The sequence below is a fragment of the Xylocopa sonorina genome, chromosome 1, assembly GCF_050948175.1.
Source record: "Xylocopa sonorina isolate GNS202 chromosome 1, iyXylSono1_principal, whole genome shotgun sequence".
Classification (NCBI taxonomy): domain Eukaryota; kingdom Metazoa; phylum Arthropoda; class Insecta; order Hymenoptera; family Apidae; genus Xylocopa; species Xylocopa sonorina.
The window spans coordinates 6,672,576-6,688,989 of NC_135193.1; the positions used below are offsets into that span (position 1 = coordinate 6,672,576).

At 47.8% G+C, this 16,414-nt stretch overlaps 2 protein-coding genes across 2 annotated transcripts in view; one reads left to right on the forward strand and one right to left on the reverse strand.

The window, feature by feature from the left end:
* The window catches only part of LOC143433160 (uncharacterized), a 44,134-nt gene extending 30,491 nt beyond the window's left edge, over nucleotides 1-13,643 (reverse strand). Inside the window, exon 1 of the mRNA XM_076910317.1 lies at nucleotides 13,473-13,643. Within this exon, the coding sequence (XP_076766432.1) occupies nucleotides 13,473-13,530 (58 nt within the window). The 5' untranslated portion in view covers nucleotides 13,531-13,643. The remainder of the gene's footprint in view (nucleotides 1-13,472) is intronic.
* The window catches only part of Qin (tudor domain-containing protein qin), a 199,947-nt gene that overhangs the window by 31,744 nt on the left and 151,789 nt on the right, over nucleotides 1-16,414 (forward strand). The gene's annotated exons all lie outside the window — the stretch shown is intronic.

Consider the following 16,414-nt stretch of genomic DNA (forward strand, 5'->3'; position numbering starts at 1 on the left):
GACGATACGTTCAGTCTACTTCAAAGCAGTGAATTTGCACATTCATGATTCCGACATGACGGGGATGACGCGTATGTATTTCAGATAACGTCGAGGGTAGGGGAATTTTGTGTATCCTTGAAATGCTAGTTTTTTCGGGTTTCTACGAATCTTGTGTAACAGCGCGTATAACGCAGCTTCTGATGAATCTAATCTGATTAGTGAAACGTTAAAGCGCGTACGACAGAATTAAAAATAACGTTTGCAAACCGGTGGCATTAAAACGGTCCGACGAGAGCCGTAAATTTTATGAATATCTGTGCCGGAAGAATGTTGAGTAACATTCTGGAATTAACTATATAGAGGGGACAAACTTGTCTTATTTCGCGCGTCGGAATTTTGGCAGAGATCTGTCCCACGATTCCCGGCATCCGAATTTCTTACTCGGTTACCATTCTCGGTTATGCGTATTCGAGATGACGTCTTGGATGGAGAATGCTTATTTAAATGAGACGAACGATCAGCAAAAAAAGCGAACATTCGCATGAACATTATGCCGTCGAAACGTACGAATTTACGCCTGCGACTTTCGACTGTCTTTTTTTATCGTACAAGGTTCCGAATTTTTGTAAAACAATAGAAAGCACCGTCATTTTTCTGAAACTTTTATATATTCTTCAATTTCCCAAGCTTCCCGACGACACGAACGATACTTCGCAATTTTTCGAGGCAAGTTAGAATCCACTAAAACCGAGCATGGGAAAACAATTTCCGAGTAGAAAACTTTCAGTTTCCGCTGGCGTTTCCGGCGATTTCTCCACGTCGTATCGAGTGTGATTTACGGGCCGGCGTGGACGGGTACGTGCCACTGTAAGGCGGTGTCGATGAGCATTTTTCATCGGCACTACAGTTACCGGTAAAATCGTGGTCTACACACGCGAAACGTTTTACGCACGTCTGCGAATATTCGCGCGGTTAAAGCGTCGGCAACGACGCGTTCAGGTCCGACCGGCGAACGCCCGTAAAAGTCGGCCCTGCCGTTGGAAATTGTAGTAATCCAATGATATACGGGACGTTCCTGTAAACGATCTTTTAACAGAGAACCCACCACCTTCCGTATCGAACGCGCACGACTCAGAGCAGAGACAATAACATCCCGTTTCGCTGGCCTAGCCAGGGTGTAATTGATTTATCGATCGATCGGCTGGGAGAGCTGCGATATCATTGTGCTCCAGATGTTGTGGCCAATCTTACGCTCGACACCGTTCGAGTACGGAGCTCTGCTGTCCGAATGCAGGCTGTGCTCGTTCGATAATTACTCGCACCTTTCAACGATCACTGTTTCTTCTTCGAACCTCTCGACAATTATTTTTCAATCCAACGAATCTAACGCGTTAGTACGTTATCGATTATTATTTCCATAGAGCAATAGCTCCGTAGAAGAGTATCGAGGTTCAACCCCTTAATGGATTAAAACAACTGAAACGACGCGAAGCTAGTTCAGGGTGGATCCGATCGCTCAACGATGCTAAGATTCATCCCTCCTCGTACGGCACTCAGCATAAAACCCTCCATTCGCCATTATTCTCTCTTTCGCTGGATGCGGCATAAAGAACGGCGGGTATCGTCATCGGTTTCGCGACTCATCGTGGCTGCCTGTTCCATAAACGACGCCGACGAGTACGCGGCTGCATCGAGAACGCGAGACACCGTTCGCGGCCGTCATGCGCGTATTTGCTCACCGCCGATTGGCCAGACCGTATAGCGTGGCAGTTTTACGAGTCACGGTAATATTTTCTACGCTACAAAGTTATGAATTCGTCCCGTCGAATCCCTCCTTTCTGATATCACGCGGACGGGCGGGGTGCGCGCGGCCACCCCCTCGCGTCTTCCGCCCTCTTATTCTTTCGCCATCCACCCCCGCGCAACGTCATCGCTACACCCCCGGCCACCTTTGTTTCACTCGTCCGTTTCACGAGCGTTTCCTCCTCCAACGGCACCTCCGCCTCCTCGTTTGACGACTACACCGCGCTTTATGACACGCGATATCCTTCATCCGAAATATTATGCCTTGCTGAACCTAGCCGAGCCCTCTCGCGTCGCTCGCAGCCTGATACGGCGCTGCTCGTGCACACGTCTGCGCTATCCACCGCTGCTGCACGGAACGTCCGTGCTTCCTGCTGCATATATGAACGGCCACGACCGGGAGATTATATTGAAACCGTAGTAAACTTTAATTTTGTGTCCACCCACTGGGTGCCTGGGGGGGGGGGGGGGGGGTGGACTGAATCTAAGAAGCAGAAACAGCCCCCGTACAAAGAGCGCGCGCTCGTCAAAGGACCACCGCGGAAGCAGGTCTGATGAAGAACCGTGGATGGACGCTCCTCGACTACTTCAGCGGTTACGCGTGCTTCGCGATTTGATTAACAGCTGAATTTAAACGAGACCTCCGATCCTTCTGAAGGTCCGCGCGATTCTAGAGTCAGTGCACCCGGGTTACAGCGTGCAATTCTCGATTCACAGCGTGTGTTACATCACGATGCATCTCATCGTATGTTTCTACTTGACGCTCGCGCTGAATTCTCGAGCGCGAGCTGTAAATCTTCCGTCTCCACTCTGCGAGGAGGGTATACTCTTGAGAAGCGACGTCACGGTTCACGAATCAATGGCTGGAAAAATGAAAGAATCGAATCTAGGAAGTTATCGTGATCTTGCGGCTCGTGCAATAATCTGTCGGTGGTTTTAAGGAGATAGAATTCCAGCAGGCGATTAAAGTAATTCCAGCGGTAATTAGTTCCGAGAAAGAGCAAGAGTTGTAGAAAAACCGGAACCGTCAGTCGCTGCTAACTAGATTTCCAAGTCGGAGATTGATCATTTAAAAAAAAAAGTGGAGAACGCAGGACGGCGTTGCTCCAAATGTTGGACAGTTTTACTTACTGGTAATAAATCAATCTTTACAAGCTCGGCTCCTCCTCGGCTCGCCAACAGAACCACTCTTACGTACCGACATTTTCCTCGCCAACTTTTACGAGCATAGTAACTGATTACGATCGTTTCATAAATCTCAATATTACAAACTTCTAAAAAAAAAAAAAAAAAAAAAATGTAAAATATCCTTCAACGGAGTGCGCGACGATCGACATCGTGCGCTGATGTTCTCTCATAAGAAACCATTAAAAATACTGAACAGCCTGCGTACGCTGGTCAAACAAGATTAATGTCGGCCCCAAGGAAACGTCCCTCAAAAGAACCCTCGGAGAGTGAAGAAAAATGGATAAGAGGAAGACGAAACCGCGAGAAAACCACGGAAAGAAAGCACGAAGAGAAGAAAAAAAAGGAAAATAGAGGAAGAAAAAGAAGAAAAGAAACGGCGCCAGTGTCAGAATTCATTTAGGTACGTCCACTTTTGGAGGAAGGATCTGCCGTTCCCCTGCTCCCGCGGCGCACAGCGTCAGTTACGCGGGTAAAAGTTATCTCCGGGAAAGATACGGAGAAGTCGGCTGCAGGAAGCGGCGCGCGACGTGTGTCGCGTTGGAAAAATGTCAGCGTGATTTCGTAGTCACGTAACAGTAGAAACCGGATTCGTGAAAATTTCATTGTACGTTCAATCCTGCATTCCTGTAATTGTTGAGATTTGTTCTGGCACGCTCGCGATGAATATGCATGGCCCCCTTCGGCCCGTCCACCCTCGACCGCCCCTCGCGGGCGGTGTTAATGCTTTTCAGCCCGCGCGACGCGGCCGCGCTACGAGAAATTTCTAACGGACCTTTCGAAAATAAACTCGTTCGGAAAGGTGTCGAAAAACAAAGTGCGGCGACTGCTCGCCAAACCCTCACGCTCGCCACCCTCTGCTATCCCCGCCGGTATTTGCGCACGGATTCGCGATTTAGCTGCTCGTTTGTTCCTCGCATGGAATACTGATGATCTTCGCCGATCGCGAGCTATTGAGAAATCCGCGATGGGACGGGAAAAGGAAATTTTTTAGAGTTCTATTTGTCACGCGGCTCGTGCTGCGTCGTCATTTTTTGTTATCGGAGGCTGGAAAAAGAAATACGTGCACCCTTCCGCCGTAGGGTTCTTTTCTAGGAAATGATCAACCGTTTTAGAAATATTCACCGTCCATTCCACGTGTCCATGAAGTTTTACTAACTACACAAATAAAATGTATCGGTATGGTTTTCCATGAAACGCTTTTGAATCGAGCTCTACGATTCATTTCCGTACAGTATGGAATTGTCGAAATCGCATTAGAATATAATACAAACGTCGATACAATCGCACGATCGCGTCGATGCACCCACTATTTAGAAACTTTTTCGTCCTACTAATATAGGGAGAAGTCTCGCGCATAGATACACCCAGACTTTGAAACGGTCCTCTCAGGTCTAGCATTTCGTTTCAGTCCCATCAAACGAAAGCTTGTTACCTTAACAAAAACCATTTTTCCCCGGCTCCAAGCCCGATCATCCGTCCGTCGAAAGATAAAACGTTTATCCAAAGGCGTGTGTCTCGGGCAGCCGTGGCAATAAAAACCGCCCCCGCGCTAGCTCTGTGATAAGTTAAGCAGAAAAGGTACGGTTGCCTACCCGATACGCGGGGATATTTCACGAGGGAAACCGTGCCACGGGCGCAACAAAGATCCTCCAAAGGAACGGAACAGCGCGCGGGTATCGAGGATTCGACGAAAGTTATTCCTGCAAATCACTTTGCCCGGTGGTCCAGCTTTTGAGCGGAAGGCCCCTGGCGCCATGCTAATAGCGGTGATCGCTGAAAGGTAAAAATCCTCCGCAAAACGGATAGATAGCGGCATTTTTGCGTGGATATTTGCGCGATACACGGTCCGCTTTTTCGCTACAACCACCTTCCCGCCCATCTGCCTCCCCACCTACCCCACCGTTTCACCTTTCGGCTCTCTATTTTTTTTTTTTTACCTCCGCCCCCGTCGCAACCCCACCGCCGCGTCGACCCCTTGTCCGCCTCCTCATCCCTTGTTTAGTATTTTATCGCCAAACGTAGCCGCGAGCTGTTTCCTTTTTGCTATCGATATCTCTTCCAGTCTCGACGAAATTAACGACGATATAAACGACACCACTTTGATGCTCGCTTGGATCACAGGCGGCTCGTTCGCTAGCTCGATCGATCGATCGGTGCCGACCTTCCGGCTAAAGTAAGTCGTCGTCGATCTCTCTTTACGCTACCCCCCACCCATACCCTTCTTCTATTTTTTCTTTTTTTTTTCGTTGCTCCTTCCTTTTTACCCCCTCCTTGCCCGTTCTGTCGCAACGCTCGAGGGTGGGAAAGAAACACGCGACCCTGAGCCGCGGCGTTTTTGCACGGCTCGCTTGCCAAATAACCCCTGCCGCCCCGTGCCGCGTTGTTGCAATATGCGTCGCTCAAAGAGAATTTTTATGAGATCGGCCCCCGATACCGTGTGCTCGGATTGTTGGCGATCGCAGCAACGATTCGAACGATCGTAAACGATTGTCGCGCGCGGCGCGATTCGGGGACCGCTATGGTCGAAATCGCTCGCTGGAATCGCGTAAGAATGTTGGATCGCGTTCGATTGACGCATCGTTTTACAATCGAGGTGTCAGGGTTCTTGTCTCTCCTCGAAACACGTTTCATCGAAACCAAAAGAGGTGAGCCCCGTGTACGTTCGAGTCTAGCCTGAACGAAGAGTTTCATAATCTCATAATACCTCGAGCAACGATCAATTTCACCGGTCGGTTCATTTACCAGGATCGAAAACTTTTACGCGCGAGATCTGTCGAGACCTTTTGAAATTTTTCACTTATTTAAAGTCACGAACGAACGGTTTTCGAACGATCGAGCGCACACGTAGGCGGCGGCGGGGTTGGGGGTGGGTTCGCCGGGTCTGTTAGTACCAGCGAGTAAAAATGATTTTGATGGATATGGAAAGGAGGAGTCGAAAATGCGACGGCAAACACGCACGGGTGTGTTCATCCATACAAATATTATCGGGTGGACGGGCCGAAAATCGAGGCGGCACTATCGTCTACCCGGTATACCGATCGAGCAGCACTTAATCCCGGCAAATGTAGTCGGAATACCAAAGCATTGTTGCGCATACGCCAGCCAGATTCGAATATCGCTACTGCGCACGTCCTAGTAATCGCTCTGTCGTTCATCCATACGCCGATTAATTACCGGTCGACTGTGTAATCCCGACCAGTATCGAATCACACTCTCAGATCTGTCGTCCGCGTGTCCTGCCGGGATTTTCACCGAAATACTCTCGAGATCTGCCGTATTCCCTACATTTATCTGTCCTTTCGACTTTTCATTGGATCACCATCATAAAGAGCTGCCCCACAACCTTACGTACTTGTATCATCATTTTTTTCTTTTAGTACCGTCTGCTCTCTTTTTCGACACGCGATCAGAGCGATAATGAATAAACAGGAATCACTAATTTCCCGTTCCGTCTGGCTGGAAACGGAATATCCACTGTAACTCGAACCGCAGTCAATGGAATCTTTCCACGGTTTTGGTCTCTTTGCTTTGCGATAAATTAGCCTCGCCTGCCAATTATTTCAACCGTATCCGTAAGAGGATAAACATTCCACGTCTGAACGGGCACGTGATTCCTAATTACTACCACCCTGCAGGGTCAGCTTGATTAATACGGCAGTACACGTAACGAAACTAGTTCAATTCATTCCGGTTTGCGTCTCGCGAGTGGATTTATACCGTTAACTGGTTCGGTCGATCGAGACCTTCGCCCTTTTTCCGGTCCCTCGTCTCAGAGGCGGTGCGACGATCCTTTTCAGTTAAATTTCGAGGGTCAGCCGGCACTGATATCGATCGAAACTAGCCGCGACCATTCTTTTATTGCGCGCGGGAACGGATACGCGCGGCTCATAACATTTGTTACAATTACCGCGCGGTCGTGATCCGAAAAAAACGTGTGCGACGGGGATGGAAAAAGAGATAAAAGAGAGGAGGGATAATAAAAAAGAAGAAAAAACAAACAGGAACGAAAATTTGTTCCCGTGTTTTAATGTCACCTGTCACTTTTTATCCCTGCGCGTAAAAAAGCGACGATCCGCCGCGATGCATGTTGATTTTGCGTTTAAACATCCGGGGATGCGAGCTGCGCACGAGCGCGCGTGCACACCCCTTCCCGCACGCGCTTGGACAGGCGGCAAAAAAAAAAAAAATATATATATATATATATATATATATATATAAATGCAAATAATACCATAAATTCTGGCTTTAATTTATTTGGACGTTTTAAAAGTGCCTTTTTCCATCGGAATATGACGTTATAAATGTTATTGGCCGTCGAGAGAAACGACACCAGCGAACGTTTCTAGTTTGTCCCGTGCACGCGCGAAATTTTCTAATCGCGCGAACCGCGTGTCCGCCGCTGCGGATCGAGCATCGAAAAGGATCACGAATAAACGTTGGCCGGTTTTTATCGCGCCAACGCGTATCCCGTGTACTCTGTCCTCTCGTCGGCTCGAATTAATGGCGATCGCGACTCGTCTCGCGATATAATTTTCGTTCTTTTTCGCGCGATCTAATTGCGATCGCCACGCGAGGAATACGAGATGGAAGGTACGCAGTACCGCGACGATGACGGCGCGAATGAAAACCGTCTGTGTCTCCCATGAATTTTTTACGCGCCCACCGATGGGTGTCGAGAGAGGGTCCAGCATTCTTCGCGTTTTACGAGGCTTTCACCGGCGCCTGGCGAGCAACGCGACAACCGATCAGAATTTCCTGATAACGGCTGATTTGCATGGGGAATCGATCCTGCGAGCGAATTCCTCCGCAGCCATGCGGCCAGAGGGGTAAGGAGAAAGAGATTATCCCCTAACGCGAGCCGAGTTTACTTTCTCGGGTTGATCTCGATAACGCTCGGCTGGTGGCACACGGTTCCGTGGCAGAGTGTGCCGTTATTTCGAATTGACCAAGTGCACGCGGTGCCGTGCCACGAGTACCCGTTAGTTGGGCAAGTGAAAGCTAAAGAGCGGAGAATGGAGGCGTATCAATTTGCATCGGGCTCGCGCTCCCGTCAAGACCTCGCGACGCGAGCTCGACGCAGCGAAAAATGCGAAACTTTCGAGATAATAAACAGAAATGGGTTTAATTCAGACTCTGGCCTCTTCTTTCTTTTTTTTTTTCTTTCACTACTGTAGATACAGATCTATTTTGACAAATTTTGCGACATCCGACAAAGGTACTCGCTCGAGCGTGGTATACTTTCTTTTAGGGGTTGACGCATGAAGCGTGCGATAACTTTTGGATACATTGCGATGAATTAATCGCAATGCGTTCATTATCATTTTTTTTATATTTCTATCGTGATTTCTAGTTTTGATTTGAACACTGGAAGCTAATAATCGCTAGGAATAAGCAGTGCATCGTTTAATATTCGAAGCGTTTCCCGCTGTCTCCTGTCCATACATCATGGCGAAAGGTCCACAGCTTTATTTTATGGTAATTTACGTCTATTCTTCTATGCAGGGATTCGTCGTTTTTTTTTTTCGTAGGAATACATATTCTCTCTTTTTGTTTAAATTGGAGCCCATAATTTTGAACGGAAATGGAGCAATGTAGGTGATGCTAAAGTCGTGCGTCGCTCTCGCAAGATTTGTTTTTGCGTTCCCCGACAGTGGTGTATGTTCACGCAAAGCCTGATGAAGTACGCGCCGGGCGTGCATGAAATACTTCAAACCTGTGCTTGGTCAAAAGATTAAGTGTTGCACGTACATAGAAGTAAATTCAACCTTTCCGTTATCTGTAAAGCGCCCAGCTTTCACGCCTGAGGAATGTTAATTCTTGACGGGGGTTGGCGTTACCGTCGTCGCGGTATGAAAAATGTCGCTGCGCTCGAAACGCGGTTAATGCGATCACACCCCTTATTCCACTTAGCGCATTCTCTACGATAACTCTACGAGCAGCGTTGAAATCACATTTTTCTGTACTGCATATCGCGTCGAATATCGCGGAAGATTTATTCTAGTTTCAGTCTATTCTAATTCATGGTCGATTTTTTAAATATCAGCAGTGATCAAGATCGATCATTCGAAGCTGCATATCACGATTTTGTTACGTTCGATTTTCAGCATCAAACGCGACGGAAGGCTCGCCCCTCGAACGGCCCCAACGTTTTACTCGCGACGCGCCTACCGATCGAGGGGGATGCACGCTCTCTCCGCGAAGCTCCGCGGAACGTAATAAGAATCCTCGACGCATAAAGCAAAGTTCATTACGCAGGGTCCGCGCGCAACGAGCTGACGGCCGAAGATTCCCGTGGGAGCCGGTTTTACGGGGCCACAATTCGAGTAATTTACAACGCGAGTAATTTAGCCGTGGCCCGCGAAAAGAGGGCGGTTTATTGCAAACATTTCTTTCCTTTCGTTCTCTTTTTTTTTTCCTTCCCCTCCACTGTCCGTCCCGGTTACGTTGCCGTGTCTTTTATGGTCGCGGCCCACTCCACGAGAGACCGGAAAATTCAAGAGCCAGCGGCCTCTGCGCTCGGAAGAAGGGATGGATGGCCCGCGAAAGGGGTCGCGACGGGAAACCGAATACACGGGGGGTGGCTGCGGCGGCAGCAGCAGCAGCAGGTGACGAGAGGGATGCGTAGGAGCGAGAAGAGCCGGACGGTATGCATTCGAAAATACAATTTACGGTCGCGAACGATGGCGTATAAATTTTTATGGTGATCAGGTAGTACACCGGTTGATATACCCATAGCCGACGTCCACGTATGCGCGGTGAATTGCGGGCGCTGCACGATTACGGGGGTGGCCCGGCGCGTCGGTCGCTCGAAACGCCACGGGGATACGCGCGGCTGCACCCGCCTCAATCGAACAAACAATTCTTGCCATCGCCTCTGTAAACCTACCCGTACCCTCCTTTTTCTACGCGCGTCACCCTTTTGTTTCGTTTTAGGGGATGCTCGCGGCCGAATACCAAGTCTCTCGACACATCGATCGTTTATTTTCTGTCGGATATATTGTACAGTATCTTGTCTCCTCAAGTGTCGAACGAATTTTTAGTGGTAGAAGAGTTTCCCTTGAGATCGAACGTTGATTGATTTCGACCGATGTCTTTTTGCATGTTATTAGGAGATACTCTGAGTTTCGTCCGGACATTGTTTATTTTAATGTAGTTTATAACGTGGCGGTAGAGAGACGTAGTACAAATTGCGGAAGTAATTAAGAAGTTTAAACTACGTTATAATACTTTTTAATAATGTATTAATAATAGAGTAACTTTCTGGAGGTAGGAGGAGGTGAACATTGTTTCTTTTTCTCTGTTATTGTGTCAAGAAACGCGTTGGAGCAAATAGTAGATCAATGAGGTAAGATCACATACAGAATACTTCACGAGTTATTATAGTTCTATCAGAAGTGATTATAAAGTAAAGTCAGGATCCGCGAGGGGGAAAGGGCGAAGTGGGAGTTCCAGGGAGCAAACAGCAAAATTGAAGACGAGACTTAATAGAATCGGAGAGTTAAAGCGTATAAAGACCGAGATGTGTAATAAGTTTAATTTAAAGTATCCTTTGTATCTCCAACTTAGAATTCGAAGCAGACTTTCTACTTATTACAGGATTTCTTTCGTTCCTTTGTGGACTGTAACATTCGAGATATTCATATCGAGCCCCGTCCTTTCCCGTCTGAAATTGCTTTACTTTCCGCGAACAGTTTTATTTATTCCTTCCTCCTCTATCCTACAATTCGCCGCCTCGATTTATAAATAAAAGGGAGATACGTAAGCGAAGGTGGATAAAACGAGAGTGTAGCAGGCAGATTTAGGGCTCTGATCAAGTTAACGCTAGGCTGATTAACACGCGAAGTTACCGTATTAAAAGTTATTTAGATTCCTCCATCTTTTTCCACTCCTTCTAAAACGCGAAAGAGTCGACTCTCTCCTTTTTCTAACATCTGTATATTACTATTATCGAATTAAGACATTTCGAATATCACAGGAACGTTCTCCAACGTCCCGTCTTACCATTCGCAACCCTTTCTCATCATCGCTACTTAACCGTAGCCGAAGCAAAGTTTCTCATCCTTTCCAGATGTCCATGCACCACTAACGGCGAACTCTAACACGCTGCAAATACTGAACTAACGTTCCCCGACAACTCCATCTTGCTCACCCCCGCAACCCCCTCCCATCGATGCTCCCAGGCTCGAAAACATTTCGCGCACGGAAGCTTCGTTGTCCGGCGGCGAGGCGCGGAATTAACGTCGTTACGTTTTACTGCCACCTCGTCGGCAGAAACTGATTCGTTGTTGGGGAGAAAAACGAGCGAGAGGCCGGCACGTAACGCGACGAAACATCGTATCACGATCGCCCAGGATCGTTTCGACGGGAAACAGCAACCTCGAACAGGTTCGTTACGAGAGGAACGAAAGGGGTGGAAGAGGCAAATGGAGCTTTTCGAAGACCTTTGTCAGCGTTTAGTACTTGGACGATCGTAAGATTCTCGCGCCGTTTAATGGTCCCTCCTGGAACCTCGTTTTCCCTTTTTCCAACCGTTTATCTCTGTACCTTTAATTCCTTCGCCAACTAGGCTGCGCGTTGTACCGTTCGAGTCGTTGCCAAAAGTACTCGCAACAGTCTCGCGATAACGTCGTGGAACGAGCGCCAAAACGATATTAGAAACGAATACTAAATCCATCCCAGCTTCGCGAACACTCTCTCTAAGCAACCAGAGCCTCGAAACGAGTCGCATCGGGGGTGTGGAAACGCGCGCCACCCTTACACGCAACAGGCGAAACGTCGCTGGCGCGGCGGAAGCGGATCACGGCGTTAGTTCGGAAAAATCTCCTCAGCCTGAGGGATGGTAGGGGCTGCAAAAAGTGTCCCGGGTGTCGACGTTCTTTAATTTGCATCTACTTGCCGACTTAATGATCGTAGACGCGAATTGTTCCCGCGGAGACGCGGTGACCAGCCACGGAGCACAGGCGCGTAATGAAACTCGGGGGAAAATCAGCGTCCGCGCGTACCACGGGCCGAAAGGCCGACGTTTCGAACGTGACGTTGGCCAGTCCCATCATTTTATGCAAATAAAACCGGAGGACGCTTGATTTCCCTTGGTGTTCGCCGGCGACGGCATTCGCGGTCGACGTCGTTCGCGGCCGCCAGACGCTGACCGGAAACGCTCGCACCTCGCCTTTCTTTTTCCACGTTTTTACGAATTGCCCGCGCCCCTTTCGGGAACGCGGCCAGGGATGCAAGTCGAAAATGCGCGGCGCGTCCTCCTCGTGCTCGAGAGCTTCTGTTTCGAGAGCCAGAGGAAATTGAACACGCCACATTGGCGGAGGAGTCGCGCGAGTTGATGAGGGGCTGCGTTCCGTGGATTTAGGTTAATGTGTTTCGAGTAATAAGGGACCGATGGTTTGGTGCACCATTTGCACCGAGGATTACAGATTGGACGAATTCTGATCTTTATTGTACCGGTGGAAAATTGGTTTCGCTGCTGTGCGCGAAATTATTAGACGCTTTCGGTCAAGCAAACTTGACTGCCCTTGATTCTGTACATTTCTGATGCGCCACGATTAGAAGTATCGTAAAATAGAATTGTAGATTCAAACACTGAGAATTGTGTAAATATTCTTCAACCTTATCAGCGATGCAAAGACTCTTTTCATTTTCGAATAAAGAAAAAAAAGTAAAAAGTATTTCCTATCGATTTATGATCAATTTTTTTCACGGAGATTTTCCGTTTGTCACCACGGAGTAGTCTTTTTGCGTGGAAACGACACCCGCGCCTATCCAGTCGGCATCGATTCCCGTGGGAGCAGCACGTGCCAGGGAATACGTGTTTACACCGTCCTGGGAGTCGTTTAACGCCGCTTCCACTGTACGCTCTGCATTCGAAACGCGTCACCGCGATCAGTTTACACTTGCACCGCGATTTTCTTTTCACCCCAACCGGCTTCCTGCTCCCGTCGAACACCGTTCGACCGTTTCAGCTGTCAGCTTTTTATCCGGTTAATGAGTGACGCTCGCGTGCAAGCCACGAAGTATCAATTCTTGTATCTGACGCTTCGTACGGAGCGAAAGAGAAAACTGAAAACGTGATTTCTGTCATGAAATTTCACGGAACATCGATAAATAATTATATTCCAGCTTGCTTTCGCAACAGAGAAGGAATCCTACGAAGATTTCGCGATGATTTTTCAAATCGAATACATCCAAGCGATTTAAAGATACATTTCGACACCCTCAGCCTCGTTCCTCGTACTAAAACACTGTACGATTCTTCGAGCTAACGAGGATTTTTTCTGAACATCCACCACATACTCGTCAGCGTCACGATCGTGTGACAAACCTCCACACGATTTTCCTCCATGCGATCACACTCCTCAACACGTCCTCTCTGAGACTCCGTCACCGATCCAGGAGGCGCACGAAAGTTCATCCCACTAAAACCATTGACCATCACGGCCTCGAAACCGGCGAGCACGCGCGTTGATCACGAATTTTCGTTGCTTACTCACCCAGAGCACAGAGGAGGACGTAGACGAAGCGCACAGGCACACCACCAGGTGAGCGCATTTTCCCGCGAGACGCACCGTGGGCACCAATGGACAACGCGACGCGAACGATGATCAGGGTGTACTCGTTACGGCGAAGTCCACGCGGAAACTGGCCGCTCTCGATGGCACACGACCGCTAGTATTCCTCCTGGGTGCTCACTTGGAGCGGAACCGAGCGTACGCTCGTCGACTGTCGCCTTCGCCAACGGCGTCTTTGCAGTCGGCTCGCTGTGCCGTGTGGTGGGAAAAGAAAGAAAGGATGCGGACAAAGGCGCGCTTACATCCTCCCGCAGAACCGTGAACGGCTTCGAACCGTGCGGTTCTGCGTGCCTCGTGAATCATGGCTATGCGAGGATTGGACTTCGATCGGGAATTGCTTTCTTTTTATCCGCTTTTTCGAACCGTCCTCTCCGTAAAATTTCTGCCAGGACTGCTCGAACGTCCGCGTACTCGCCGGGACATTTTTTGTCCAGTCGTTAATTATTTATGAGGCAAAGAATACCAGCTTGTAGAGAGGCGGATGTTTTGTACGTCTAGCGTAGCAGGTTGAAACTTAGGTGCGATGCAGTTACGTGAGAACGTTTGCCACGCAAACGTTAGAACCGTTCCGAGTTGTTCAACTTCATTTGAAAGTATCGTTCCCTAGAAGTCGAAGCCTTTAAATATTTGAAAGTACCAACAATAACTTCGCAGAATTCACGCGAAAGCTTGCAAGTGTCCGCTATTTCGTTGAAACCCTGCCAATGCACCTCCTTTCGTGTTTCTTTCTCGTGACGTAATTTTTCTACCAGCAATAACCTTCGCGCGTTGCATAAGTGTGTCACCAAAGAATTTGTATCCACGTATCGAAGAAGTGGAGAAATTTTAGCCGACGATGCGTGTATTAAAAATATCAATTCGAGCCGTGTTTTCGATCGTTCTCTCGATCACCAGACAGCTAATGCCCATGCAAATTGTTCCATTTGCAAACTGGAAAACCTGAATTACAGCTTGTCTCGCTTTTCAAGTGTAACGTGTACTTTAGTTTGGCTATTTCGTCGGTTCTACACTTTATGCTTTATTTGCAGACATTAATTTCCCGGAAATTGTATCTCGAGTCGTAAAAATATGATTCCGGTCACAGGGTGTAGTTTATAAATTGTGTAATCTCTTCTTTAGCTGTTTCTAAAAATAAGTGTAATCAAAGCAGGAAACATTAAAGTTTTCTATTCAACAAGTTATTTCTTTCTAAGAAAACGTGAACTTTTTGTTTCAGGTATGTACCGTTTCCATCGTACGACGAGGGTCTGTGTACGTAATGTCATCCGCAAACGTAGCAGCGGTTGTAGGTATAGTAAAAAAATTACTCATAGCTAAGAATTGCTGACATAGCAACGCAATACGGTTGACTGAACCTGCGTAAACTGTTGGCAACCGATTAAAAGGAAGCCACGATTTATTATGCCCGTTCCCCTTTTTCTTCTTCTTCTCGTTGTTCACTCGATTCGAAAGTGACTCTGCCACTTTCCATCAGCTGTCCTCCAGTGTTCGATCCTTCTTTCGTGTTCGGATTAATTCGAACATTCGAGGCAGAACGCGTTGCTGAGAAAAAAAAAAAAAAGATTTCCAACGTAGTAATATAATCCGGTTGGCGTGGACGATTTATACGAATCGCGTTTTCTTCCGTGTTCTTTGACTTCGTTAATTTAACACGCGATATTGAGTTAGCGTGCAGCGAACACAAACGGGCACTTGAGTGTCTCGCGGGCCGTTTTCAGACCGTCATCTTTATTCCGCTCCTCGGCGTTGATTCGTGTCCGCCCATTGAACCACGTCTCTGGCGAAACGTCACGCTTCCCGCGAATGCAGAACTACTAGCATAATTACGATTAATTACACGCTTTTAATTAAGCCGGTTGTACCCTTCCCTTACCCTGTGTACTTTTATTTTTTATTATTTCCCAGGCAAAATGCTTGTTCCCTCCTTTTCCTTCATTTTCTTCTCGCCACTTGCCTCTCTCCGCTCGCTCCTCTATTTACCTATCTGTGCATTAGCGCGGTTCAAAGGGAAACGAAGCTTCCCTACAACGCGCACCAAGCGAACGTGTATCTTTTCAGATCCTTTTTTACCTCCCTCCCCTATCTCCTTCGCTCTGGTAACTTCGTTTAGTTTGTTCCGAGGAAAATTAAGTTGGGCTGGTTTTGTAGTTGCCTATCTTAATTTTGACTCGGAGGCAGCCTTCGCGTGTTAACAGTCGCGGCGCAACATTTTTTCCAATCTTCACACTCTTACCTCTCCAATTTTCCGCTACATTCTTCGGATCAGAGATTCGATGCTGCGTTTCTTCGTTCAGCCGTTTTTTTGTCTTCGAAATATCTTAGGTAATTCTGAAGAGAATAACTATTCTATTTGATTCGTAGAGAGAAGAGCGCACTTTTGTATTAGTGAAATTACATCGGTTCGAAAGTAGAACACTATACACTTTCACCAGTAAGTACATTAATTTCTACGTCCTAATGCGTTATATACCAAGTCCCGTGGTAAAATATTTTACAGTTATTCAGACACGCGATATCTGAAAATTGGCTTTTCACTCGAGCTAAAAGTTCGTCTGGAATCATCGATCATCGTTTCGCGGTGCAATGATAGCGATCGTTTATGCGACGGTTCGGGGCGCGATAATTGAAAGGTGCAACGGGGAAATTGTACCTAACGTAATCGTGGCCAACTGCAAAACGAGAAACACTCGCGGTCGTAATTAGTCGCGGTTTGCGTTGTAAACGATCGCGTACAGTGGTAATTACGGGTTATGTAATTTAACGGCACGCTTCGTTTCCTTTTATCGAGGCATCCGGGCGTACGTTTCCACGCACTTTCGTCGAGATGCACGCTCGCTGAGTCTTGTTTCAAGCGGGATTAACCG